General features: G+C 41.3%; 1 protein-coding gene and 1 long non-coding RNA gene across 3 annotated transcripts in view; one reads left to right on the top strand and one right to left on the bottom strand.

The window, feature by feature from the left end:
* gcn1 (GCN1 activator of EIF2AK4) overlaps positions 1–4803 on the top strand; it is a 178227-nt gene extending 173424 nt beyond the window's left edge. For both annotated transcript variants that reach the window (XM_063040918.1, XM_063040917.1), the window contains 2 exons: positions 2078–2296; positions 3970–4803. In XM_063040918.1, coding sequence (XP_062896988.1) covers positions 2078–2296; positions 3970–4095 — 345 coding nt within the window. In that variant the 3' untranslated portion in view covers positions 4096–4803. The remainder of the gene's footprint in view (positions 1–2077; positions 2297–3969) is intronic.
* On the bottom strand, positions 31–27310 carry LOC134342599 (uncharacterized). The gene is made up of 3 exons (XR_010017048.1): positions 26780–27310; positions 17244–17369; positions 31–1865 (listed from the first exon to the last, which is right to left on the bottom strand). It is a non-coding gene; the product is annotated as an uncharacterized LOC134342599 (long non-coding RNA).
* Between the last annotated feature and the right edge of the window lie 56 nt (positions 27311–27366).

Raw genomic sequence — 27366 nt, 5'->3', positions numbered from 1 at the left:
GATGGAAAATAAGGTAGAAAATGATACAAGTTTCGAGCTGAAGATATGAAAGCCTGAAAACGCATACAACCAGGCTCAGCAACAGCTCTATCCTGCTGTTATCAAACAATTGAATGGCTCTTAGTATGAAAAGATGAACTCATGAGCTCAGTGTACCTCGTTGTAGTGCTTGCACCTTCTTGTCTGCCTGCACTGCACTTTCTCTAACAGCAACGCTGTTCTGCATTCTCTTACTGTTTTCCTTGCAATACCGCAATGCATTGTTGTAATGAAATGGATGCCACATAAAACACTGTACCTTGGTAGCAATAATAAACCAATTTACTCAGGCAACGTCCTTGGAACGAGGAAAAATTAACCATTTCAAGTTAGTGATTCTTGATCAGAAATTGGGAAAAGGTAGTAGGTAAAATGAGTTATAGATAAAGAGAAAAAGGCAAAGAGAACAGAAGGTCTAAGATGGAGTGGAGAGCAGGAGGAATGAAATTCCCTGTGGAGTTGTCCAGAGTGACAAAAGCTAATGGACATTGAAAGGCTTGTCTAGAGATCTGTAACTGGAAGGATATTAACAAGAAGGAAGAGATAAACTGATCTGAATGGTGGAAATGTAAGAGTTGCTGGAATGACCAGTCTGTGGAGATTATTAAACTTATTGTTGGATCTGGAAAGTGTAACATGCCCAGATGGAAAATGAGGTGGTTTTTCTTGAGCTTAATGGAACCGGTGTAAAAGGCCAAGAGGGAACAGTGGGAGGGGGATAGAGAATTAGAGACTGAATGAAGATGTTCTGCAAAGTGGTTATCCAGACTGCATTTTCGCTCAGTGTAGGAGAGGCCGCATCATAAGAACCAGGTGAAGTGTACTAAATCAGAGGTCAGTAAGTTAGGGTCCTGGATGACAGTTTGGATAGGAAGGTGCTGTGAGAAGAGGAATAGCTATCGGTGGTACTGGATGACTGGACAAGATGAAATGATCATCCTCAGTGCTGAAAGAGGAGGGTGGTGTATCACATTGCAGAGGACAATCCATTGACAGTGCAAGCTGAATTTGAGGGGATGGGGCACTATAAGCTTGTCCTGCATGGGGAGGCAATTGGAATGAGCAGTTGTGTGCAAAACAGAAGGAACTATTTCATAAGAATTGGAGTGGATAGAGCGTTCAAATACAATTTAATATGGACATTGGACCTGTATCAAAGTGCTTTATACTTGGAGAGGGGAGGGGAACGATGTGCTGTTGTAGATCTCACTCTCTGCGCCCTCTGGACAAATGAATTGCAACTCAGAATCTTATTTTCAAAGTCTGTTTCACTGTTAAAAAAAAATGCATTATCTTGTATGGTTTGTCATTTATAAAGATACCAAAAGCCTTAGAAATAACAAACCTCACACCTATGTGATGTAATAGATTCTAGTTTACTAAATCTAAAACCCAGTAACTACACTTATTTCTAAAGGTTAAGGACTTTGCTAAGGACAGCTACTAGTAGAGGGGAGCAAATTGGGTGGAATTTGGGAAGGGAAGGTGTGAAGTATGAACCGGCATTTGAATGAGATTCTTGCTTTCTACATGTGAAAAGAAGCAGGGGGCGTAGGTTTAAAGAACAAGACCAAAATGGTTGACGATGATAGCTGACACTGGGAATGAAGTTTAATAGTGAAGGATAAGGAAAAGGGCTAAGATAAAATAATTCATGTAATCTTTTCAACTGATGAATATTAAATATTTAATTTGAAGTCGGCTGGTGGCACAGTGAGATCAGTGCCGGAGTCCAGAACGGAGGTTTCTGGGTTCGAATCCAGTCAGGCTGTTCCCGAGTACGCTTTCCATCTGTGCTGGGTTGAGTGTTGAGCTCGCAACTCGACCTGGTAAAATAGAGAAACATATTGTACTGTGGAATGTCTGTGTGAGGAGTGGCGTGCCTCATGGTCTCTAATCCACGCTTTGTAAGGCATAAAAATGCCCAACGCTAGCCTGTCAGGCCTGAGTCAACATCATCATCATCAATTTGAAGTGCTCTTGCATAAATAGTTTTTGGTCTATTGATCGATACTCAACACTAATTCTTGCCTTGCAGAGTTTACAGAATTCATCAAGTGATGTGAAACTAGTGGCAGAGAAGATGATCTGGTTGTGTACTAAAAACACTTCGAACCAGCTCGACTCTCAGATAATCAAACCGATCCTGAAAGCCTTGCTGGATAATACGAAAGACAAAAACACCAGTGTGCGGGCATACAGTGAACAAGCCATTGTCAGCCTGCTGAGGTTAAGGGAAGGAGAGGAGTTGTATCAGGTATGTGGAATGTATTAAATATTTACCCTCTGTGGAAAGAATATTGTCTATTGGAAAGGATTTCTTGCTTGACTTTTGTGAACAAATGAATCTCTTTGTCTTTCGAGAATATTTTAATAGGGTCAGGCATGTGTGAATTGGTCTTGTATATTAGTTTTGTCTCCTTTTAGTCATTAACTAATTCTTAACTTTGACCAACAGGAATTGACCTTGGAGATTTAGCCTTAAATCATATACTGTCATGTAGTCCACGCAGCCTGCTGGTTAAATCATATCTAGGCTGCGTGGGGGAGGGTGAGCAGCGATACGGTACAGAGGGAGATATCAGTCTTTGACCCTATTGTAATATCACCCCAAATTTGTATTGTTTCTGTATTATTGAACAACAAAAAGCAGGCAAAAATTCAACGCAAGGTTACCAACATTTGCATCCTGTGGCAAATCTTCAGTAACAAATCTTCAATTTAGTGTGGAGGGGAATAGTAGAGTCTTTGGTTGGGGTAGGGGCAGATTTAATGGGAATGTGGGGATAATAAAATGGGTTAGGGAAAGATGAATGTGAAAAATTAGGTTTGATAGTTGTCATGGACTCACTGGGTTAAAGGGCCTATTTCCAGCCTCTATCTCTCAATGACTTGTACAACATCAGAAGTTTGGTGAAGTCTGGTAATCTACCCAACTGGGGAGGCTAGTATTTGATTGCATTCCTTCAGGGATTGCCTGAGCAGATCAAATGCCTACATCATGCTATGATGTCACTGTATACCACGTGTATCTTCAGTATCCGAGTACTTTTCTCTAAATTTTCTCCTAATACCCAAGGCCTCATATTTATTTTCTGATTGACTTTGGTGTAATTCATTTGTATGATCAAAAGAATGAGGCGACATTAAATGAACATTAACTTTACGATTTTGCTCATCACAGTATTTTGAAAAGTCTCAGGCCTGAAGGAAGGATACACTTGCCTTGGTGTGGGTATAGCACAGTTCACTAGATTGATATCTGCACTGGGAAAATCGTCCCAGAAATAATGAGCAAGTATGATTAACCTGTACTTGCTGCAGTATGTCAACATGAAGACTGGCAAGCTCATAGAAGGAAGCTGCTTCCTCTGAGCAGGATATTTTGGAATTGGAAAGCACAGTTGAGAAGGAGAGCTTTTACCATGAAAGGCTGGGATGAGAAATTTCTTGGTAAAATCTTTGGAATTCTCTTTCTTAAAGGCCTGCTGCTGTTTATTCACTTGAGTATATTCAAATTTGAATCAATAGATTGAGATTTGAAACACACAAGGATCAAACAGGAGTATGGTCTCTAGATTACTGAGTGCTGTGACCTGTTGAAGATTCAAGTTTATTTATCATGTGTACATCAAAATATGCAGTGAAATGTGTTGATTGTGTTAACAACCAAAACACCCAAGAGTGTGCTGGGGGCAGCCCACAAGTGTTGCCACACATTCCGGCACCAACAGAGCACACCCACAATGCTCAGCAGAACAATGAAACAACAGTAGCAAACAAGCCCCATTCCCTCTCCTACATGTGCTTGCCTTTTCTCTATTTTTTAATCACTTTAGAAATAAATTGCTGTTGAACTTCTTAAGATTTGAAAACTCCATGTACTTAAAAAACAGTGAAAAGTAAACTTTTTGTTTTCTTTCACTACAGAGTATTTCTAAAATTCTTGATACTGCAAGTTTGGATCTATTGACTGAAAGTTATCGAAGAAGCTTGAAGAAGCTCGCTAGCCAGGCAGACTCAATGGAACAGGTCGACGACACTATTCTGACATGAAGATATGAATATTTTTGCTGCATAAATTTAAGTGAAAAGTTCCGATTTTAATTTTGTTTCTAAGTGCAGTCACCATTATAGCAGGCTCTTGGAATCGGACAAGAGACTGTTTTAGTATTGCTGCACTAGGTTTGTGTGAAAACAGAATAGAGATGTTTGTGGTGCCACAACAAAAGTTGCCATTAATGGGAGAGCAAGGGACTGCTTATAAAAATCCAGAGAATGACAGCCTTCAGGTTTTCCAAAAAAATAATCATTCAATAAAAACTTTAGCAGGTTGAATGTCTGGTACCCAATTTCCTTTGTAGTTTGTTGTGAATAACTTCTGGGAATTTCTGCAGCTTAATTTTTAATACAGGCATGCACACTGAACTGGCACGGGGGGACATGCACAAAGACAAATGAGCACAAGCCAGGAACGTGTGTGTGTGTGTGTATATGTATATATACATACATACATACACACATACATTCTCTCTCTCTCTCTCTCTCTCTCTCACTCACAGACAGACATACAGACTAACTTGTGCACAGTCATGTAGATAAGGCTGCTGCAATAGTTGTGATACAACACGCTGGAGGAACTCAGCAGGTTGGGCAGCATCCATGGAAACGATCAGTCAACGTTTCGGGCCGGAACCCTTCATCAGGGCTCAATAGTTGTGATGTTCCCTCTAAACTCCAGTGACAAGGGTTTGAACCCAATTTTAAGCATGGTGTTTATACAGTGGCATACAAAAGTTTGGGCACCCCTGGTCAATATTTGTGTTACTGTGAATAGTTAAGTGAGTAGAAGATGAACTGATCTCCAGAAGTCATCAAGTTAAAGATGAAACATTCTTCTCAACATTTTAAGCAAGATTAGTGTATTATTTTTGTTTTGTACAATTTTAGAGTGGGAAAAAAAAGAAAAGAAGCACCATGCAAATGTTTGGGTGCCTCAAGAGATTTGAGCTCTCAGATAACTTATACTAAGGTCTAAGACCTTATTTAGCTTGTTAGGGCTATGGCTTATTCACAATCATCATTAGGAAAGGCCAGGTGATGCAAATTTCAAAGCTTTAGAAATACCCTGACTCCTCAAACCTTGTCTCAACAATCATCAGCCATGGGTTCTTCTAAGCAGCTGCCTAGCACTCTGAAAATTAAAATAAATGATGCCCACAAAGCAGGAGAAGGCTATAAGAAGACAGCAAAGCGTTTTCAGGTAGCTGTTTCCTCAGTTCATAATGTAATTAAATGGCAGTTAACAGGAACGATGGAGGTCAAGTTGAGGTCTGGAAGACCAAGAAAACTTTCCGAGAGAACTGCTCATAGGATTGCTAGAAAGGTAAATCAAAGCCCCGTTTGACTGCAAAAGACCTTCAGGAATATTTAGCAGTCTGGAATGGTGGTGCACTGTTCTACTGTGCAGTGACACCTGCACAAGTATGATGTTCATGGAAGAGTCATCAGAAGAAAATCTTTCCTGTGTCCTCACCACAAAATTCAGCATCAGAAGTTTGCAAAGGAACATCTAAACAAGCCTGATGCATTTTGGAAACAAGGTCATGTTTGACAAATCTTACTGAATTTTTTGAAGAGGTTACTAGGAAAGTTGATGAGGGTAAAGCGGTGGATGTTGTCTATATGGACTTCAGTAAGGCCTTTGACAAAGTTCCACACGGAAGGTTAGTTAGGAAGGTTCAATCATTAGGTATGAATATCGAAGTAGTAAAATGGATTCAGCAGTGGCTGGATGGGAGACGCCAGAGAGTAGTGGTGGATAACTGTTTGTCAGATTGGAGGCCGGTGTCTAGCAGTGTGCCTCAGGGATCTGTACTGGGTCCAATGTTGTTTGTCATACATATTAATGATCTGGATAATGGGGTGGTAAATTGATTAGTAAGTATGCAGATGATACTAAGATAGGTGGAGTTGTGGATAATGAAGTAGGTTTTCAAAGCTTGCAGAGAGCTTTAGGCCAGTTAGATGAGTGGGCTGAAAGATGGCAGATGGAATTTAATGCTGATAAATGTGAGGTGCTACATTTTGGTAGGACTAACCAAAATAGGACATACATGATAAATGGTAGGGCATTGAAGAATGCAGTAGAACAGAGGGATCTAGGAATAATGGTGCAAAGTTCCCTGAAGGTGGAATCTCATGTGGATAGGGTGGTGGAGAAAGCTTTTGGTATGCTGGCCTTTAAAATCAGAGTACAGGAGTTGGGATGTAATGTTGAAATTGTATAAGGCATTGGTAAGGCCAAATTTGGAGTATTGTGTACAGTCCTGGTCACTGAATTATAGGAAAGATGTCAACAAAATTGAGAGAGTACAGAGAAGATTTACTAGAATGTTGCGTGGGTTTCATCTCCTAAGTTACAGAGAAAGGTTGAACAAGTTGCGTCTTTATTCTTTGGCACGCAGAAGGTTGAGGGGGAACTTGCTAGAGGTATTTAAAATTATGAGGGGGATAGATAGAGTTGTCGTGGATAGGCTTTTTCCATTGAGAGTGGGGGAGATTCAAACAAGAGGACATGAGTTGAGAGTTAAAGGGCCAAAGTTTAGGGGTAACATGAGGGGGAACAAAAAAAGTTCTATTTTATCTTCATGTCCACAGGACTTGTTTCCAAAATGCATCAGGCTTATTTAGATGTTCCTTTGAACCTTTTGAATAGAACTTTTTGGCCGCAAAGAGCAAAGGTATGATTGGAGAAAAAAGGGTGCAGCATTTCATGAAAAGAACCCCTCTCCAACTGTTAAGCGTGGGGGTGGATCGATCATGCTTTGGGCTTGTGTTGCAGCCAGTGGCACGGAGAACATTTCACTGCTAGAGGGAAGAATGAATTCAATTAAATACCAGTAAATTCTGGAAGCAAACATCACACCGTCTGTAAAAAAGCTGAAAAAGAAAAGAGGATGGTTTCTACAACAGGATCATGATCCTAAACATGTTTCTTTAATATTTTAAGCAAGAAAACTTTTTTATTTCTATCTTTTACAGTTTCAAAATGACAAAAAAGGGAAAGGGCCCGAAGCAAAAGTTTGGGCACCAAAAGCAAAAAAAAAAATCCTAAAATCCTAATAATGATTCCTAAGCTCCAGAACCTGGGCCTCAGCACTCAGATCTGCAGCTGGATCTTCAACTTCCTCACAGACAGGACCCAGGCTGTAAAAATAGGGGACAAGCACTCCTCTACAATCACTCCGAGCACCAGTGCCCCACAAGACTGTGTACTCAGCCCCCTGCTGTACTCACTGTACACCTATGATTGTGTAGCCAAGTTCCATCTAACTCTATACATAAGTTTGCTGATGACACCACAATTGTGGGCTGTATCTCGGGTAATGATGAGTTTGAGTATAGAGAGGAAATTAAGAACCTGGTGGCATGGTGCGAAGACAATAACATATCTCTCAACGTCAGCAAGACGAAAAGACGAAGGAATTGCTTGTTGACTTCAGAAGGAGTAGCGGACCGCACGACCCCATTGACATCGGTGGTGCGCAAGTGGAACAGGTCAAAAGCTTTAAATCCTCGGGGTCAATATCACAAATGACCTGACTTGGTCCAACCAAGCAAAGTCCATTGCCAAGAAGTCCCACCAGCGCCTTTACTTCCTGAGAAAGCTAAAGAAATTTGACCTGTCCCCTAAAACCTTCACTAATTTTTATAGATGCACCGTAGAAAGCATTCTTCTAGGGTGCATCACAACCTGTTATGGAAGTTGTCCTGTCCAAGACCAGAAGAAGCTGCAGAAGATCTTGAACACAGCCCAGCACATCACACAAACCAATCTTCCATTCTTGGACTCACTTTTTCACCGCACGCTGTCGGAGCAGTGCTGCCAGGATAATCAAGGACACGACCCACCCAGCCAACACACTTTTCGTCCCTCTTCTCTCCGGGAGAAGGCTCAGGAGCTTGAAGACTTGGACGGCCAGATTTGGGAACAGCTTCTTTCCAACTGTGATAAGACTGCTAAACGGATCCTGACCGGGATCTGGGCCGTACCCTCCAAATATCCAGACCTGCCTCTCGGTTTTTTTTTGCACTACCTTACTTCCCCCTTTTCTATTTTCTATTTATGATTTATAATTTAAATTTTTAATATTTACTATCCAGGGAAAGTGAAGCGCAGAATCAAGTATTGCCATGATGATTGTACAAACGTGCATTCTAGCATCAATTGTTTGGCAACAATAAAGTATAAAGTAAAAGTAAACACATCTCAAAATCCACAATAGACTACTTCAGGAGGCACAAGCTGAATGTTTTGCCATAGCCCTCACAGTCCCCTCACCTAAACATCATCGAGAATCTGTGGTGTTACGTACCCTGTAACTGGGTTGCCAAACCAGCAGAAATGGATCACTCAGTTGGAGTCTGGATTACTAGAACTAAGAAAGTTTTATTAAAGAAACAAGCAACACAGTAATCAAAAGGATAATAAATGCAACAGTTCGGTAATGATAAACACACATGTGCACAGAATTAAGATAATGGCATCAATCAAGCTCTATCGTTGTCTAGGGGTAAATGACCAATTTCAAAGTGACACAAAGTCCAGTTCAATTTAGTTCAGTTCGCAGTAATCGTTGCCATGACGATGGACAATGTGGGGGGAAGGAGAGAGAGAACGGGAACGACTGATCATTCAGACACGGCTTCCACTCACAGACCGGCGATATTGCTCACAAGTAGCTTTCGGGCGAGTCCTTTGTGATGTCACCTGAGGTCACCGACTGTGACCCCTCCTCCAGATGCGGTCGATCCTCTGCAGTGAACCCGGCACCCAAGCGAGGGTGGACACACACCGGGTTCCCGCTGATCGTACCTTTCCACCCTGTGCGTTTATGACCCTGTGCGTTTATGGCCCGGTACTTCCCACTGACTTGTGAGAGGCGCACCGCTTCCAGGGTCTCATTACCTCGGGTGTCATGTGTGACCTGCCTTAGCGAACTTATCCCTTTTTATCCCCCTGCTGGGGTATCGCCTGTCCATCACTTCAAACAGTTCAGGGTTCAAAGGGAGAGCCGATCTTGACAATACCCAGACTGATGGCTCCTTCATTAACATCTCCAAATGCTGCTTCATTGTTCCTTATCTCTCCCTCCCCTGAGGACAGGACACTGCTGATGCCACTGGTGCAAGCCCAGGCCAGCAAACATCTTAATTTATGTGTATTCTCGTCACAGTGGATAGACTTCAAAAGAGCAGTGCATGCAAGACAGCCCAAGAATCTCACAACTAGAAGCCGCTTGCAAGGAAGAATGGGTGAAAATCCCCCAAACAAGAATTGAAAGACTCTTAGCTGGCTATAAAAAGTGTTTACAAGCTGTGATACTTGCTAAAGGGGGTGTTACTAAATACTGCCATTCAGGGTGCCCAAACTTTTGCTTCGGGCCCTTTTTCTTTTTTGTTATTTTGGAACTGTAAAAGATAGAAATAAGAACATTTTCTTGCTTAAAATTTTAAAGAAATGGGTCATCCTTAACTTTATGCCTTTTGGAAATCATATCTTTTACCTGCTTAGCTATTCACAGTAACAGAAATTTTGATCAGGGGTGCCCAAACCTTTGCATGCCACTGTAAATGAGTACTTTGACCACCATATGCATGCCAACCAGTTTGCCCATCTACACCCATCCCATTTGTCCATATCTGCATTGCTATGCCAATTCAGTTGCCCAAATGTCTCTTAAATCAGTGACTGTAAACTGATTCCAGAACGTCTTCTGGCAGCAAATTCTAGATATTATTTCAAAGTGTGGACAACTCCTGCTTACCTGAATCAATGCCCTCATGTTTTGATAGCCCATTCACGAGGAAAAGGTTTTCTTCCAACCTATTTATACCTTTTGTATTTTCAACCCATATCACTCTTGGGAAAATACACCCAGCTTTCCAATCTCTCACCATGATTAAAGTCGTCAATTCTAGGCAAAATCTTGGTGAATAACTTGTGCACTATCCAGCAAAACCACATCTTTTCCGGAATGCGGCGGTCACTCGAACTACATGTGACACTCTGTAAAGTTGCAACTTAATATCCCAACTTCTATGGTGATGCCCTGATCTATGAAGGTGAGCGTGCCACGTGCTGCTATAACTATGTTGCAACTTTCGGAAAATAATGGACCTGATTCTCAATATCCCACTGTCCACCAACATTCCTGCATCCTACTATTTACTGAAAATCCCAATGTGACTTCCCAAAATACACCACCTTGCACTTGTCAGAAATAAATATCTGCCAGGTCTACCAAAAATGGATGTTGTTAAAATGGGTACATACTGTCACTGTAAATTTGCACATTACTGGGAGACAGAAGATTGTCACTATAATAGCAGTAACGATGGTGCAGAGGGCACTCATGAGAGTGCTATACAAGTGGGTACAGGTAATTCACTATAATTCTAGGATGCGGTACTGCTGAATACACCTTTCAATGTATAATCCTAATGGTGAGGAATTACCATTATAACACTTGGGCACAGTATTCCTCGGCAGAGATCTATTTCTGTCATTAAATGCAATTTCAGGAGCATTACAGACTATAAGATAATTTGAATTACCAACCTCCCCCTAGCCGCTGTCCAAATACAACTCTTATGAAAGACAGGCACAATTTGGGAGATACCCAAACAAAGCATACTGTTAGGAAGTACCATAATTTTTCAGGATGGATGAGGGCAAACTGTGTCCAATGTCCTGACAGGATGGAGGCATGCAGATGGAAAGCAATTCTATAGTTTTTATTAGTTGACTGAGAATGCAATGGAGTCATACAGCCCAGACAGGTCCTTTACACCATCAAACACAATTTCACTAGTCCCATTTTGCTATCCCTCCATCCTCTAGGTTCTACCATTCAGGCCAATATAACGACCCATTTTTGGAATGTTGGAGGAAACAGGAGCAACTGGTGGAAACCTACCTTCACAGAGAGATCAGGACTTAACCTGGGTTGCTGAACTATAAGGCACCAACCCAATTAGCTGTATCTCAAGTTGAGCTGCTGCCTCTTAACTCCATAAGACCATAAGACAAAGGAGCAGAAGTAGGCCATTCGGCCCATCGAGTCTGCTCCGCCATTTTATCATGAGCTGATCCGTTTTATCCTATTTAGTCCCACTGCCCCGCCTTCTCACCATAACCTTTGATGCCCTGGCTACTCAGATACCTATCAATCTCTGCCTTAAAGACACCCAGTGACTTGGCCTCCACTGCTGCCCATGGCAACAAATTCCATAGATTCACCACCCTCTGACTAAAAAAATTTTTTCGCATTTCTATTCTGAAAGGGCGCCCTTCAATCCTAAAGTCATGCCCTCTCGTACTAGACTCCCCCATCATGGGAAACAACTTTGCACATCCACTCTGTCCATACCTTTTAACATTCGAAATGTTTCTATGAGGTCTCCTGTGTTGTCTGCTGACAGACCAGTCACCATTTGTTGAATACTGTACAGTATCAGTTCAATGTGAAGCAGTGTTGTGTTATTACAGATATGTGCCCACTATGTTTTGTTTTACAACTGTCGTGCTTTTAAACATTGACTGATGTCAGAAACAGACCAATAGTATACTATATTTTATTTTAATTCTCATAAGACACAACACCAGGATTGAGCCATTCAGCCCATCCATTTGATCATGGCTGATATATTTTAACTCAACTCCATTTTGCTGCCTTTTCCTGTAAACTTTGACAACCTTTCTGATCAAGAACCTATCAACTTCCACTCTAAATATACCCAAACACAGCTTTTACAGCTGTCTGTGGCAATGAATTCCACAGATTCACCACCCACTGGCTGAAGAAATTCCTCCTCATCTCTTTTCTAAAGGAGTGCCTTATTCTGAGGCTTTGCCCTCTGGAAACATCCTCTCAGTGTCCATTCCATCTTGGCCACTCAATATTCAGTAAATTTCAATGAGATCATCCTCGTTCTTTAAATTCCTATGAGTACAGGCCCAAAGCCATCAAACGCTCCTCAAACATCAACTCTTTCATTCCTGGGATCATTCTCATGAACCTCCTCTGGACTCTCTCCAATGCCAGCACATCCTTTTGTGCCATGTAGTGTAGCAGTTAGCACGACAGTATTACAGCTTGGGCATCGAAGATCAGAGTTCAATTCTGGCATAATCTGTAAGAAGTCTACATGGAATGCATGGATTTCCTCCAGGAGCTCCATTTTCCTCCCACTGTCAAAGACGTACCGGTTAGTAAATCAATGGGTCATTGTAAATTGCCCCATGATTAGGCAGTGGATAAATTGGGGTTTGCTGGGCAGCCCCTCTCGAAGGGCCTATTCCATGCTGTATCGCAATAAATAAATAAAACTGCTCGCAATACTCCTAGGTGCTGTCTGACCAATGCCTTGTACAGCCTCAGTATTATATCCTTGCTTTTATATTCTAAGCCTCTCAAAATGAATGGTAACATTGCATTTGCCTTCCTTACTACGGACTTAACGTGCAAGTTAACCTTTTGGGAATCGTGCAATAAGACTCTCAAATACCTTTACACAACCAATTTCTGAATATGTTCCTCATTTAGAAAATAGTCTATGATTATATTCCTTCTGGCAAAGTGTATTACCATACATTTCCCTACACCGAAATTCATCTGCCACTTCTTTGCCCACACTCCCAATTTGGGCCTTCTGCAGACTCCCTGCTTCTTCTACACAGACTACCCCTCCACCTATCTTTGTATCATCAAACTTGGCCCAAAAGCCATCAAATCAATCCCACCATCCAAACCATTGACATATAACATGAAAATAGCACCACTTGTCACTGGCAGCCAACTAAAAAGGTTCCATTTATTCCCACTCTTTGCTCCTGCCAGTCAGCCAATCTTGCTAGTACCAGCGGCTGTTATCTTGTTTAGTAGCCTCATGTATGGCATCTTGTCCAACGGCCTCATGAAAATCAAAGTAAACAACATCCACTGACTCTTGGATCTAACCTATATATGTGTGTAAGTATTTAGAGCATCCCCCTCCTATCCATGTACTTACCCAAATTTCTCTTAAATGTTGAAACCAAACTTGCATTCACTTCCACTGGCAGCTCATTTCGCATTCTCACCAGCCTCTGAGTGAAGAAGTTCCCCTTAAACATTTCATCTTTCACCCTTAACCTGTGACCTCTACTACTGGTCTCACCCAACCTCAATAGAAAAAGGCTGTTTGCATTTAACCTATCTATACCTTCATAATTTTGTATACCTTCATTAAATCTCCCCTCAATCTTCTATATTCTAGGGAATAAAGTACTAACCTATTCAACCTTTCCTTAGAACCCAGGTCCTCAAGTCCCAGTAACATCTTTTCTCAGCAACACACACAAAATGCTGGAGGAACACAGCAGGCCAAACAGCATCTATGGAAAAGATTAAACTGTTGATATTTCGGGCGAGACCCCTCATCAAGACCCATCAACTGTTTACTCTCTTCCATAGATGCTGCCTGGCCTGCTGAGTTCCCTTGCATTTTGTGTATGTTGCTTGGATTTCCAGCATCTGCAGATTTTCTTGTCTTTGTGAATTTTCTCTTGCACTTTTTCAATCTTATTGATATCTTTCCTCTAGATAGTTAGAACTGGGCACAATACTCCCAACTAGATCTCACCAATGTCTAATAGAACAACATAACATCCCAACTGCTGTACTTTGTACTTTGACTTATGAAGGCCAATGTGCCAAAATCTCTCCATGACCCTATGTATTGTGACAACACTTTCAAGGAATTATGGATCTGTATTCCACGATCTCTCTGCACACCTCATTGCCTTACTGTTTATTGTGTAAGTCCTACTCTGGTTTGTCCTCCCAAGATGAAACACCTCACACTTATCTGCATTAAATTCCATCTGCCATTTTTAAACCCATTTTTCCAGCTGGCCCAGATCCCGCTGCCAACCATGATTGCCTTCCTCATTGTTCATTACACCCCAAATCTTAGTATCATCTGCAAATTTGCTGATCCAATTTACCACATTATCATCCAGATCATTGATATTGATGACATAACAACAGACCCTACACCTATCCCTGTGGCTGTCCAATTTTCACAAGCCTCCAGTTGGTGAGGCAACCATCTATTATTATTCTCTGGTTTCTTTTACAAAGCCAATGTCCAATCCAATTAACTTATATATATATTTATTATCCGTTAGTCTCATGAGTCCTTGGATTTGTGCCTTGGAAGGTTTCCAGGGTGCAGGCCTGGGCAAGGTTGTATGGAAGACCTGCAGTTGTCCATGCTGCAAGTCTCCCCTCTCCACGCCACCAATGTTATCCAAGGGAAGGACACTATGGCTGATACAGCTTGGCACTGGTGTCATTGCAGAGCAATGTGTGGTTAAGCGCCTTGCTCAAGGACACAACACACTGCCTCAGCTGAGGCTTGAACTAGTGACCTTCAGGTCACTAGACCACTTGGCCACGCACCAATCCAATTAACTACCTAATCAAGAATGCCAAGAGACTGAACCTTTTTGACCGACCTCCTTCTCAAAGGCCTTGCTGAAGACCATGTAGACAACATTCACCACCTTTCCCTCATCAGCTTTCCTGGTAGCTTCCTTAAAAAACTTAGAAAAAGATAAGTTGGACACAATCTACCATGCTCAAAGCCATGGTAACTATCCCATATCAGTCCCTGTCTATCCAAATACTTATATATATCGTCCCTTAGAACACCTTCCAATAATTTACCCACTACTGATTTTAGGCTTACCAGCCTATAATTTACCATTTTATTCTGAGAATCTTTCTTAAATAACAGAACAACAGTAGCTAAACTCCAATCCTCCAGCACCTCACCCGTGGCTAAGGACATATTAAAAATCTCTGCTGGGATCCCCGCAATTCTGCACTAACCTCCCACAAGGTCTGAGGAAGTACCTTGTCAGGCCCTGGGGATTTATCCGTCCTAATTTTCCTCAAGACAGCAAGCACCTCTTCCTTTGTAATCTGTGTAGGGTCCATGACCTCACTGCTGGTTTGCTTCACTGCTATAGACTCTTTGCCTGTCTCTTGAGTGATTACAGGTGCAAAAAATCCATTTAAGATCTCTCCCATCTCTTTTGCTCCATGCGCAGGTGACCACTGATCTTTTTGTCCCTTGCTATCCTTTTGCTCCTAATATATCTGTGGAAGCCCTTGGGATTCTCATTCACCTTATCTGCTAGAGCAACCTCATGCCTTCTTTTAGCCCTCCTGATTTCTCACTTAGATGTTCTCTTGAATTTCTTATGCTCCTCAAGTTCTTAATTTGTTCTTTCCTGCATATACCTGCTATGCACCTCCTTCTTAATCAGGGCCTCAAAATCTCTCAAAAACCAAGATTCCCTCACCTGTGAACCTTGCCATTTATTCTGACAGGGACATACAAACTCCATACTCTCAAAATTTCATTTTTGAAGGCTTCCCACTTACCAAGTACATCTTTTGCCAGAAAACAGCCTGTCTCAATCCACACTTGCCAAATACTTCCTGATACCATCAAAATTGACCTTTCTCCAATTTAGAATTCTACCCAAGAATCAGACCTATACTTCTCCATAATTATCTTGAAACTAATGGCATTATGATCATTATGTCCAAAGGATTCCTCTACACACTTGTCACCTGCCCTGTCTCATTCCCTAATAGGAGATCCAGTATCACAGTCACTCGTGTTGGGCCCTCTATATATTAATTAAGGAAACTTCCCTAAACATATATCACAAACTCTATCCCATCCAGCCCTTTTACAGTATGGAAGTGCTAGTCAATACGTGGAAAGCTAAATTTGCCTACTATCACAACCTTATGTTTCTTGTAACAGTCTGTGATCTCTCTGTAAATGCTGCCCCTGCTGACAATTGGGTTGTCTATAATATAATTCCATTACCATGGTCATCCCTTTCTTATCCACCTTCAAGTCATACAGCTTTCTAAGCATCTCCTTAGCAGTTGCAGGTACACTCACCTACGCACCAACATTCCATCATCCTGCTGGTGTCTTCCATAGGGAAGAATGATGCAAAATACTGATTCTGTTCATCTTTATTTCTTTGTCCCTCATTACTACCTCTCCAGTATCACTTTCTAGTGGTCCAATGTCCATTCTTGCCTCTCTCTTTTACTATTTATATATCTTAAAAAAAACTTTCTCCTATACTTCACCTGTGAGGTGACACTTCACCTGTGAGTCGGCTGGGGTGATATACTGTGTTCGGTGCTCCCAATGTGGCCTTCTATATATTGGCGAGACCCGACGCAGACTGGGAGATCATTTTGCTGAACACCTACGCTCTGTCTGCCAGAGAAAGCAGGATCTCCCAGTGGCCACACATTTTAATTCCACATCCCATTCCCATTCTGACATGTCTATCCATGGCCTCCTCTACTGTAAAGATGAAGCCACACTCAGGTTGGAGGAACAACACCTTATATTCCGTCTGGGTAGCCTCCAACCTGATAGCATGAGCATTGACTTCTCTAACTTCCGCTAATGCCCCACCTCCCCCTCGTACCCCATCCATTATTTATATACACACATTCTTTCTCTCACTCTCCTTTGTCTCTCTCTGTCCCTCTGATTGTACCCCTTGCCCATCCTCTGGGTTTTCTCCCCTCCCCCTTTTCCTTCTCCCTGGGCCTCCTGTCCCATGATCCTCTCATATCCCTTTTGCCAACCACCTGACCAGTTTTTGGCTCCATCCCTCCCCCTCCTGTCTTCTCCTATCATTTTGGATCTCCCCTCCCCCTCCCACTTTTAAATCTCTTACTAGCTCTTCCTTCAGTTAGTCCTGACGAAGGGTCTCGGCCTGAAAAGTCGACTAGTACCTCTTCCTAGAGATGCTGCCTGGCCTGCTGCGTTCACCAGCAACTTTGATGTGTGTTGCTTGAATTTCCAGCATCTGCTGAATTCCTCGTGTTTCCTATACTATCGGCTAGCTTACCCTCATATTTAATCTTTTTACTTTTTTTTGTTGCCTTCTGTTGATTTTTAAAAGCTTCCCAATCCTCTAGCTTCCCACTAGTTTTTGCTATATTGTATGCCCTCTCTTTTGCTTTTGGCTGTCTTTGGCTTCCCTTGTTAGCTGGCCTCATTGTCCCTTTAGAATGCTTCTTCATCTTTGAGATTAACCTAACCTGCATCTTCCAAATTGCTCCCAGAAACTCCAGCCATTGCTGTTCTGCCATCATCCCTGATGGTGTTCCCTTCCGATCAACGTTGGGCAGCTCCTCTCTCCTGTCTCTGTAGTTTCCTTTCCTCCACTGTAATAACAAAACATCCAATTTTATCTTCCCTTTCACAAACTGCAGGGTGAATTTTTTCATATAATGATCACTGCCTTCTAAGGGCTTCTTTACCTTAAACTCCCTAATCAGATCTGGTTCATTACACAACATTCTATGCAGAATTTACTTTTCCCTAGTGCGCTCAACCACAAGCTGACTTGTAGGCATTCTACAAATTCCCTCCCTTGGGATCCAGCACCAACCTCATTTCCCAATCTATCTGTATATTTAAATCCAATTAATGACCATTTAACATTGCCCTTTTTACATGGCTTTTCTAAGTCATGTTGTAATTTGTACCCAATATCCAGGTTACTGTTCAGGGTCTTTCTACCCTTGCAGTTTCTTAATTCTACCCACAGATTCTACATCTTCTGATCCTATGTCATTTCTAAGGATTTTATTTCAATTTTTCTTTTCAATATGACATGTGACCTTACTGGAGTTCTTTGAGGATATAACAAGCGCAGTGCATAGAGGGGAACAGATGGACATTATTCACTTCGATTTCCAGAAGACATTTGATAAGGTGCCGCATTAAAGACTTATCCATAAGATAAGGCTGCATGAGAGTTGGGGTTGATGTATCAGCATGGATAGCGGATTGGTTAACTAATAGAAAGCAGAAAGTTGGGATACATGGGTGTTACTCTGGTTGGCAATCAGTGGTGTGCGGTGTGCCACAGGGGTTGGTGCTGGTCCCGCAACTGTTCACAATATACATTAGCGATCTGGAAGAGGGGACCAAGTATAGTGTATCTAAGTTTGCTGATGATACTAAATTGAGTGGAAAAGCAATTGTGCTGAGGATACAGAAAGTCTGTAGAGAGATATAGATAGGTTAAGTAGATGGGCAAGGGTCCAGCAGATGGAGTACAATGTTGGTAAATGTGAGGTCATCCACTTTGGAAGGAAAAATGAAAGAGCAGATTATTATTTAAATGGTAAAAAAAAATTACAGCATGCTGCTCTGCAGAGGGACTTGGGAGTGCTTGTGCATGAATCACAAAAGGTTGGTTTGCAGGTGCAGCAGGCTATCAATAAGGCAAATGGAATGTTGGCCTTCATTGCTACATGGATTGAATTTAAGAGCAGGTAGGTTATGCTGCAACTGTATGGGGTACTGGTCAAGACACATCTGGAGTACTGCGTGCAGTTTTGGTCTCCTTACTTGAGGAAAGATATACTGGCTTTGGAGGCGGTTCAGAGAAGATTCACCAGGTTGATTCCAGAGGTGATGGGGTTAACATATGAGAAGAGATTGAGTTGCCTGGAACTGTACTCGCTGGAATTCAGAAGAATGAGAGGAGATCTTTTTGAAGTATATAAAATTGTGAAAGGGATAGCTAAGATAGAGGCAGGGAAGTTGTTTCCACTGGTGGGTGAGACTAGAACTAGGGGACATAGCCTCAAGATTTGGGGGAGTAGGTTTAGGGCCGACATGAGGAGGAACTGCTTTTCCCAGAGAGTGATGAATCTGTGGAATTCTCTGCCCAATGAAGCAGTGGAGGCTCCCTCAGTAAATATATTTAAGACATGGTTGGATAGATTTTTGCATAGTAGGGGAATTAAGGGTTATGGGGAAAAGGTAAGTAGGTGGAGATGAGTCCATGGCCGGATGAGCCATGATCTTATTGAATGGCGGAGCAGGTTCAATGGGCCAGGTGGCCTACTCCTGCTCCTATTTCTTACGTTCTTAACCTTGTATGTTAAACTCCCAGTTGTGATCTTCATTTAATTATGACTTTGTGATGCTCATACCTACCAATTTCTAACTATGCTACAAAATCATCTACCTTATTACATTCGCTGCATGGTTTCACATTAATGTCTTCTGTCCTGTATTCACTATCCTTTCCAATTTTGTCTCTATAATTACCTAAAATTTTGATCCCTTTCTTAACTCTTAATCTTCTTTTTCATTCTGAAAACTTCTGTAACTTCTCCTTCACTTTAGCCATATGTTTCCAATTGTTGAACCCATCCTTACTAATTAGTTTTAAACCCTAGGTGTGCAATTCTCCAGGACTCTGGTCCTCAATAATGAATGCCACCATTTTGAGGCATCGCCTTTTGAAGATGCCCTTGATGCTGGGGAGGCTGGTGCCCATGATGGAGCTGGCTGAATTTACAAGTTGCTGCAACTCTCTCTATTCTTGTACTTATAAACATTGAATCTTAAATTAGGTTTTTCCTCTAGCTTCTAACTCTAAAGACTTCAGAATCAGGTTAAATATCACTGTCATATGTCGTGAATTCTGTTGTTTTGCAGCAATGGTACGTTCTAATACATAATAATTAAAAACTATAAATTACAATAAGTAGTGCAATGACAGAGGGGAAAAAAGTAGTAAGGTCATGTTCATGGGTTCATTGTCCATTCAGAAATCTGATGGTGAAGGAAAAGCTGCCCCTGTGATGTTGAGTGGGTGTCTTTATCTCCTCCATAACGGCAGCGATGAGAATCGGGCATGTCCTGGGCAATGGGAGTCTTTAATGATTGATGCCGACTTTTTGAGGTATCGCCTTTTGAAGATGTCCTCAACCCTGGGAAAACTTGTGCCATGATGGAGCTGGCTGAGTTTACAACTTCCTGCCACTTTTTCCATTCCTGCAGTGGCCCCTCTGTACAAAATGGTGACGCAACTACAGTAGTCAGAATGCTCTCCATGGTACACTGTAGAAATTTGCAAGCATCCTTGGTGACATACCAAGTCTCCTCAAACTCCTGATGGAATATAGCCGTTGTCATGCCTTCTTTGTAATTGCATCATCAATTGTGTGTGTTCCCTTGACTTCTCCTTGTCCATTCCTTGATCTTACTGATATTCCGTACAAGGTCCTTGTTGCAACACCACTTAACCACCTGATCTGTTTTGTCCCTTTATGCCTCCTCGTCACCATCTCAAATTCTGCCAATAGTAAGGTTGTCAGCAATTTTTAGATGGTGTTTGAGCTGTGCCTAGCCACACGTTCATGAGTATAGAGTGTAGACCAGTGGACAAGGTACGCACCCTTGAAATGTGCCAATGTTCATTGTTAGCAAGGAGATGTTATTTCTGACCATAGAAACCATAGAAAAACTACAGCACAGAAACAGACCTTTTGGCCCTTCTTGGCTGTGCCGAACCATTTTCTGCCTAGTCCCACTGACCTGCACACAGACCATATCCCTCCATACACCTCCCATCCATGTATCTGTCCAATTTATTCTTAAAAGTTAAAAAAGAACCCCCATTTACCACCTCGTCTGGCAGCTCATTCCATACTCCCACCACTCTCTGTGTGAAGAAGCCCCCCCAATGTTCCCTTTAAACTTTTCCCCCCTCACCCTTAACCCACGCCCCCTGGATTTTTTCTCCCCTTGCCTCAGTGGAAAAAGCCTGCTTGCATTCACTCTATCTATACCCATCATAATTTTATATACCTCTATCAAATCTCCCCTCATTCTTCTATGCTCCAGGGAGTAAGACCATAAGACCATCAGACAAAGGAACAGAAGTCAGCCATTCAGCCCATCAAGTCTGCTCCACCATTTCATCATCAGCTGATCCATTCTCCCATTTAGTCCCACTCCCCGGCCTTCTCACCATAACCTTTGATGCCCTGGCTACTCAGATACCTATCAATCTCTGCCTTAAATACACCTAATGACTTGGCCTCCACTGCTGCCCATGGCAACAAATTCCATAAATTCACCACCCTCTGAATTTCTGTTCTGAATGGGTGCCCTTCAATCCTTAAGTCATGCCCTCTCGTACTAGACTCCCCCATCATGGGAAACAACTTTGCCACATCCACTCTGTCCATGCCTTTCGACATTCGAAATGTTTCTATGAGGTCTCCCCTCATTCTTCAAAACTCCAAGGAATACAATCCAAGAGCGGACAAACATTCCTCATATGTTAACCCTCTCATTCCCGGATCATTCCAGTGAATCTTCTCTGTACCCTCTCCAACGTCAGCACATCCTTTCTTAAATAAGGAGACCAAAACTGCCCACAGTACTCCAAGTGAGGTCTCACCAGTGCCTTATAGAGCCTCAACATCACATCCCTGCTCCTATACTCTATTCCTCTAGAAATGAATGCCAACATTGCATTCGCCTTCTTCACTACCGACTCAACCTGGAGGTTAACCTTAAGGGTATTCTGTACAAGGACTCCCAAGTCCCGTTGCATCTCAGAACTTTGAATTCTTTCCCCATTTAAATAATAGTCTGCCTGTTTATTTCTTCTGCCAAAGTGCATAACCATACACTTTCCAACATTGTATTTCATTTGCCACTTCTCTGCCCATTCTTTCAATCTATCCAAGTCTCTCTGCAGACTCTCCGTTTCCTCAGCACTACCGGCCCCTCCACTATCGTCAGCAAACTTAGCCACAAAGCCATCTATTCCATGATCCAAATCGTTGATGTACAATGTAAAAAGAAGCGGCCCCAACGCGGACCCCTGTGGAACACCACTGGTAACCAGCAGCCAACCAGAATAGGATCCCTTTGTTCCCACTCTCTGTTTCCTGCCAATCAGCCAACGCTCTATCCACGTATGTAACTTTCCCGTAATTCCATGGGCTCTTATCTTGTTAAGTAGCCTCATGTGTGGCACCTTGCCTTTCTTTTCTTTTTCAATCTTTTTATTAATTTCATAGAATGAAAACATAACATAGTAATAATACAAATAGTAGGAGATACATTGTTGCACTTAAAATGAATAATTATAAGACCAAATAGTATAAATTGACAAAGCTCCCAATCGTGTAGAATAACAATGAATAATACAGGGCAAAAAAAAAAGAAGAAAATCATGAAAAAGGAAAAAAAATAGAAAAAAAAAACCATCCCAAAAAAAAAACCAAACAGAATTAGTCAACTAAACTAAAAGACTTGGGCAATTCTAACAACTTTAAAATGGGAAAGAAGAAAACCTTAGTGTCAACGACTCCATTCCTCTCAACCAACAGTACAGAGAAATAAAATAAGTTTGGAAATGGTCAAATTACATCAAATAAAAATGCTGAATGAATGGCCTCCAAATTTTTTCAAATTTAATGGAAGGGTCATAAACTGCACTTCTATTTTTTTCCAAATTCAAACACACCATAGTTTGTGAAAACTAATGAAATACAGTAGGAGGGTTAATCTCTTTCCAATTCAGCAAAATGGATCTTCTAGCCATTAAAGTAAGTAATGCAATCATCCTGCGTGCTGAAGAGGTTAAATAAATTGAATCTATCATTGGTAATCCAAAAATAGCAGTAATTGGATGAGGTTGTAAATCTATATTCAAAACCGTTGAAATAATGTCAAAAATATCTTTCCAATATTGTTCCAACAAAGGACATGACCAAAACATGTGGATAAAGAAGCTATCTCGAAATGACATCTGTCATATATTGGATTAATATAAGAGTAATAACGAGATAGTTTATCTTTGGACATATGAGCCCAGTGCACTACTTTAAACTGTATCAACACATGTTTAGCACATACAGAGGATGAATTAACCAATTGAAGAATTTTTTTCCATTTTTCAATCGGTATAATAATCTTAAGTTCGCTTTCCCAATCAGCTTTAATTTTATTGGAAACATCAGGACATAAATTCATAAATATATAATTGCTGCAACACTTTTCTGAGAAAGATTTAAATCTAAAATTTTTTCCAAAGTGTCCATTGGATATGGGTGTGGAAAATTAGGCGAAACAAATTAAAAACTTTTAATCTGTAGATATCTAAAAAAGTGAGATCTGGGTAAGTTATATTTATTAGAAAGTTGATCAAAAGACATGAAACAATTATCCAAAAATATATCACGAAAACGTATTATACCTTTGGTTTTCCAAACAAAATAAGCTTGATCCATAGTGGAAGGTTGAAAAAGGAAATTAGATATAATAGGACTTGCTAAAATAAATTGATTAAACCCAAAAAATCTTCAGAATTGAAACCATATACGTAAAGTATGCTTAACTATTGGATTATTCATTTGTGTATAGAATTTAGAAGTAGTAAAAGGAAGCGAAGTTCCTAAAACTGAACCCAAAGAAAACCCTTTTAATGAATTACATTCAAGATTTACCCAATGTGGATTTAAAAATACATCCAAATCTCGTAACCAAAATTTTAAATATCGAATATTAATTGCCCAATAATAGAATCTAAAATTCAGGAGGGCGAGCCCCCCCTCCTTTTTAGATTTCTGTAAATACCTTTTACCTAACCTAGGATTTTTGTTCTGCCATATATATGAGGAAATTTTTCAGTCTACATTATCGAAAAAAGATTTTGGGATAAAAATTGGAACCGATTGAAATACATATAGAAATTTGGGCAAAATGATCATCTTAATAGCATTACTCCGACCAATCAAAGACAAAGAGATTGGTGACCATTTAGTAAACAAAAGTTTAATCTGATCAATTAAAGGTAAAAAAATTAGCTTTAAATAAGTCTTTATACTTTTTCGTAATTGTTATCCCTAAATATATATATGAATCAGTAACCAATTTAAATGGTAAATGTCCAATAAATAGGTACCTGCTTATTTAGGGGGAATAATTCACTCTTATTAAGATTCAATTTGTAACCAGAAAAATTACTAAATTGAGCCAACAAACCTACATTAGCAGGAATTGACTTCTCCGGATCAGAGATGTATAACAACAAATCATCTGCATATAGTGATAATTTATGTATTTCGTTTCCGCGGGTAATATCAAAAATATTGGGCGAGTTGCGGATAGCAATTGCTAAAGGTTCAAGGGCGATATTGAATAGTAAAGGACTAAGAGGACATCCTTGCCTAGTACCACGAAAAAGACGAAAAAAAGATCTATGGCACCTTGTCAAAGGCCTTCTGAAAATCCAAATATACATCCACTGCATCTCCCTTGTCTAGCCTACTGGTAATTTCTTCAAAAAATTGTAATAGGTTAGTCAGGCAGGATATTCCTTTAAGGAATCCTTGCTGAGTTCTGCCTATCTTGTCATATGCCTCCAGGTACTCTGTAACTCATCCTTGACAATCGACTCCAACAACTTCCCAACCACCGATGTCAAGCTAACAGGTCTATAATTTCCTTTTTGCTTCCTTGCCCCCCTTCTTAAATAGCGGTGTGACATTTGCAATCTTCCAGTCCTCCGGAACCATGCCAGAATCTATCAACTTTTGAAAGATCATCGCTAATGCCTTCGCAATCTCCATAGCTACTTCCTTCAGAACACGAGGGTGCATTCCATCTGGTCCGGGAGATTTATCTACCTTTAGACTATTCAGCTTCCTGAGTACTTTCTCTGTCGTAATTGTGACTGCGCACACTTCTCTTCCCTGCCACCCTTGAGCGTCCGGTATACTGCTGATGTCTTCCTCAGTGAAGACTGATGCAAAAGACTCGTTCAGTTCCTCCGCCATCTCCTTATTTCCCATTACAATTTCTCCAGCATCATTTTCTATTGGTCCTATATCTACTCTCACCTGTCTTATATACTTGAAAAAGCTTTTAGTATCCTCTTTGATATTATTTGCTAGCTTCCTTTCATAGTTAATCTTCTCCCTCTTAATGACCTTCTTAATTTCCTTTTGTAAGGTTTTAAAAACTTCCCAATCCTCTGTCTTCCCACTAATTTTTGCTTCCTTGTATGCCCTCTCCTTTGCTTTAACTTTGGCTTTGACTTATCTTGTCAACCAGGGTTGCATCCTTTTTCCATTCGAAAATTTCTTCTTCTTTGGAATATACCTGTCTTGCAGCTTCTCACTTCTCGCATCAACTCCAGCCACTGCTGCTCTGCCGTCTTTCCCGCCAGTGTCCCTTTCCAGTCAACTTTGGCCAGTTCCTCTCTCATGCCACTGTAATTTCCTTTACTCCACTGAAATACTGACACATCAGATTTCGGCTTCTCTTTTTCAAATTTCACAGTGAATTCAATCATGTTATGATCACTGCCTCCGAAGGGTTCCTTCACCTCAATCTCTCTAATCATCTCCGGTTCATTACACAATACCCAATCCAGTACAGCCGATCCCCTAGTGGGCTCAACAACAAGCTGTTCTAAAAAGCCATCTCGCAGACATTCTACAAATTCTCTCTCTTGAGATCCAGTGCCGACCTGATTTTCCCAATCCACTCGCATGTTAAAATCCTCCACAATTATTATAACACTGCCCTTCTGACAAGCCTTTTCTATTTCCTGTTGTAATTTGTAGTCCACATCACTGCAGGTGTTTGGAGGCCTATAAATAACTGCCATCAGGGTCCTTTTACCCCTGCAATTTCTTAGCTCAACCCATAAAGAATCTGCACCTTCCGAGTAAGTCCTAACCTATTCAACCTTCCTCTGTAACTGAGTTTCTCAAGTCCTGGCAACATCCTTGTAAACCTTCTCTGCACTCTTTCAACCTTATTGATATCCTTCCTGTAATTTGGTGACTAAAACTGAACACAATACTCCAGATTCGGCCTTATACAACCTCATCAATATACATCTTTACTCCTCACCTTATACACCTTTACGACCCTATCTACCTGTAACACCACTTTTAGGGAATTTTGTATCTGTATTCCCAGATCCCTCTGTTCTACTGCACTCCTCAGTGCCTTACCATTAACCCTGTATGTTCTACCTTGGTTTGTCCTTCCAACGTGCAATACCTCACACTTGTCTGTATTAAGCTCCATCTGCCATTTTTCAGCCCATTTTTCCAACTGGTCCAAGTCCCTCTGCAAGCTTTGAAAACCTTCCTCACTGTCCACTACACCTCCAATCTTTGTATCATCAGCAAACTATGGTCTCCCAGTGAGGAAGACAAGGATCTAGTTGTAGAGGGAGGTACAGAGGCCCATGTTTTAGAGCTTGTTGATTAGAACTGAGGTTATGATGGCTTTGAACGCTGAGCTGTAAACTGCAACTTGACGTAGAAATTGCTATCGTCCAGGCGATCCAAGGCCAAGTGGGGAGCCAGTGAAATTGTAAAAGGCAAATTGCAGCAGCACAGGTCCTTGTTAGGCAGGAGTTGTTTCTGGCCATGACAATCGCTCAAAGAACTTCATCACAGTCACTTCATGGGCACTGGTATGATGCAGCAGGCCAGATAGCATCAATGGAGAGAGAAAATTATTATTAACGTTTCAGGTCAAATATCCTTCTTCAGAACTGGGAAAGTGTGAAAATAAGTTAATTTTATGTGTGGGCTGGTGAACACAAAGGACGAAGGGAATGTCTTCAATTGGTGGGAGATCTAGCCCAATTAGTTTTAATTGACTGATATAAAAAACACTTTATAAAGGAGAGCAAGGCTGTCTTCGTTTACCCAACTATTGTAGCGAATTTATAGAAGAGGTTTATATTTTAATATGCATTCGCCTCTTGAAGGTATTTACATACTTAAGTTCTTAACGCTTGGCAGCCTTCCCGTTCTGTATTGTCGTCGGATTACCCCGGTGTAAGCAGACTGGCGATGCAGCATTGGGAAAATTAGCGGTTCTCTTCACATCAGCAATGAGCCAGCCAGATAAATGGCCAGACATCGCATTTCAAGTCCAAAATACTCTATGTCTCGTCGTCACCAGCGCGGGATTTCTTTAAACTTCATGTAACGTTTCTTTACCGAAAAACATTCGATGTCGGATTCAATCCTGGGCGCAGATTTGTCAACTGAAGCAAGAATTTGGCAAACCTTTCACAACATATTAACCTAACCGAAACTATGTACTTCCCTCATTCAAAAGCCGACTTATGGACTGGACGCGGCAGTTCCACCAGGTCGGCAGTTTCCCACAAAACTTTTAATAACTATTCTTATCGAACCCAGGCAAACACACAGCAGAGTACTTCCGGAGCACTGGCGGCCCAGGAGCCGAACCAACTTCACGGAAATAACCGAGTTCAAGGAGCAGGGAGAAGTGCTTCCGGAAATATCCGAACGCTGGAGCGAGGAACCGAATATTATCGAGGGCGGCCGAAGCGAAGGA

The sequence above is a fragment of the Mobula hypostoma genome, chromosome 2 (assembly GCF_963921235.1).
Source record: "Mobula hypostoma chromosome 2, sMobHyp1.1, whole genome shotgun sequence".
In the NCBI taxonomy this organism is placed as follows: domain Eukaryota; kingdom Metazoa; phylum Chordata; class Chondrichthyes; order Myliobatiformes; family Myliobatidae; genus Mobula; species Mobula hypostoma.
The sequence above is the reverse complement of the archived record's forward strand: the minus strand, read 5'-3'. Positions and strand labels throughout refer to the sequence as shown.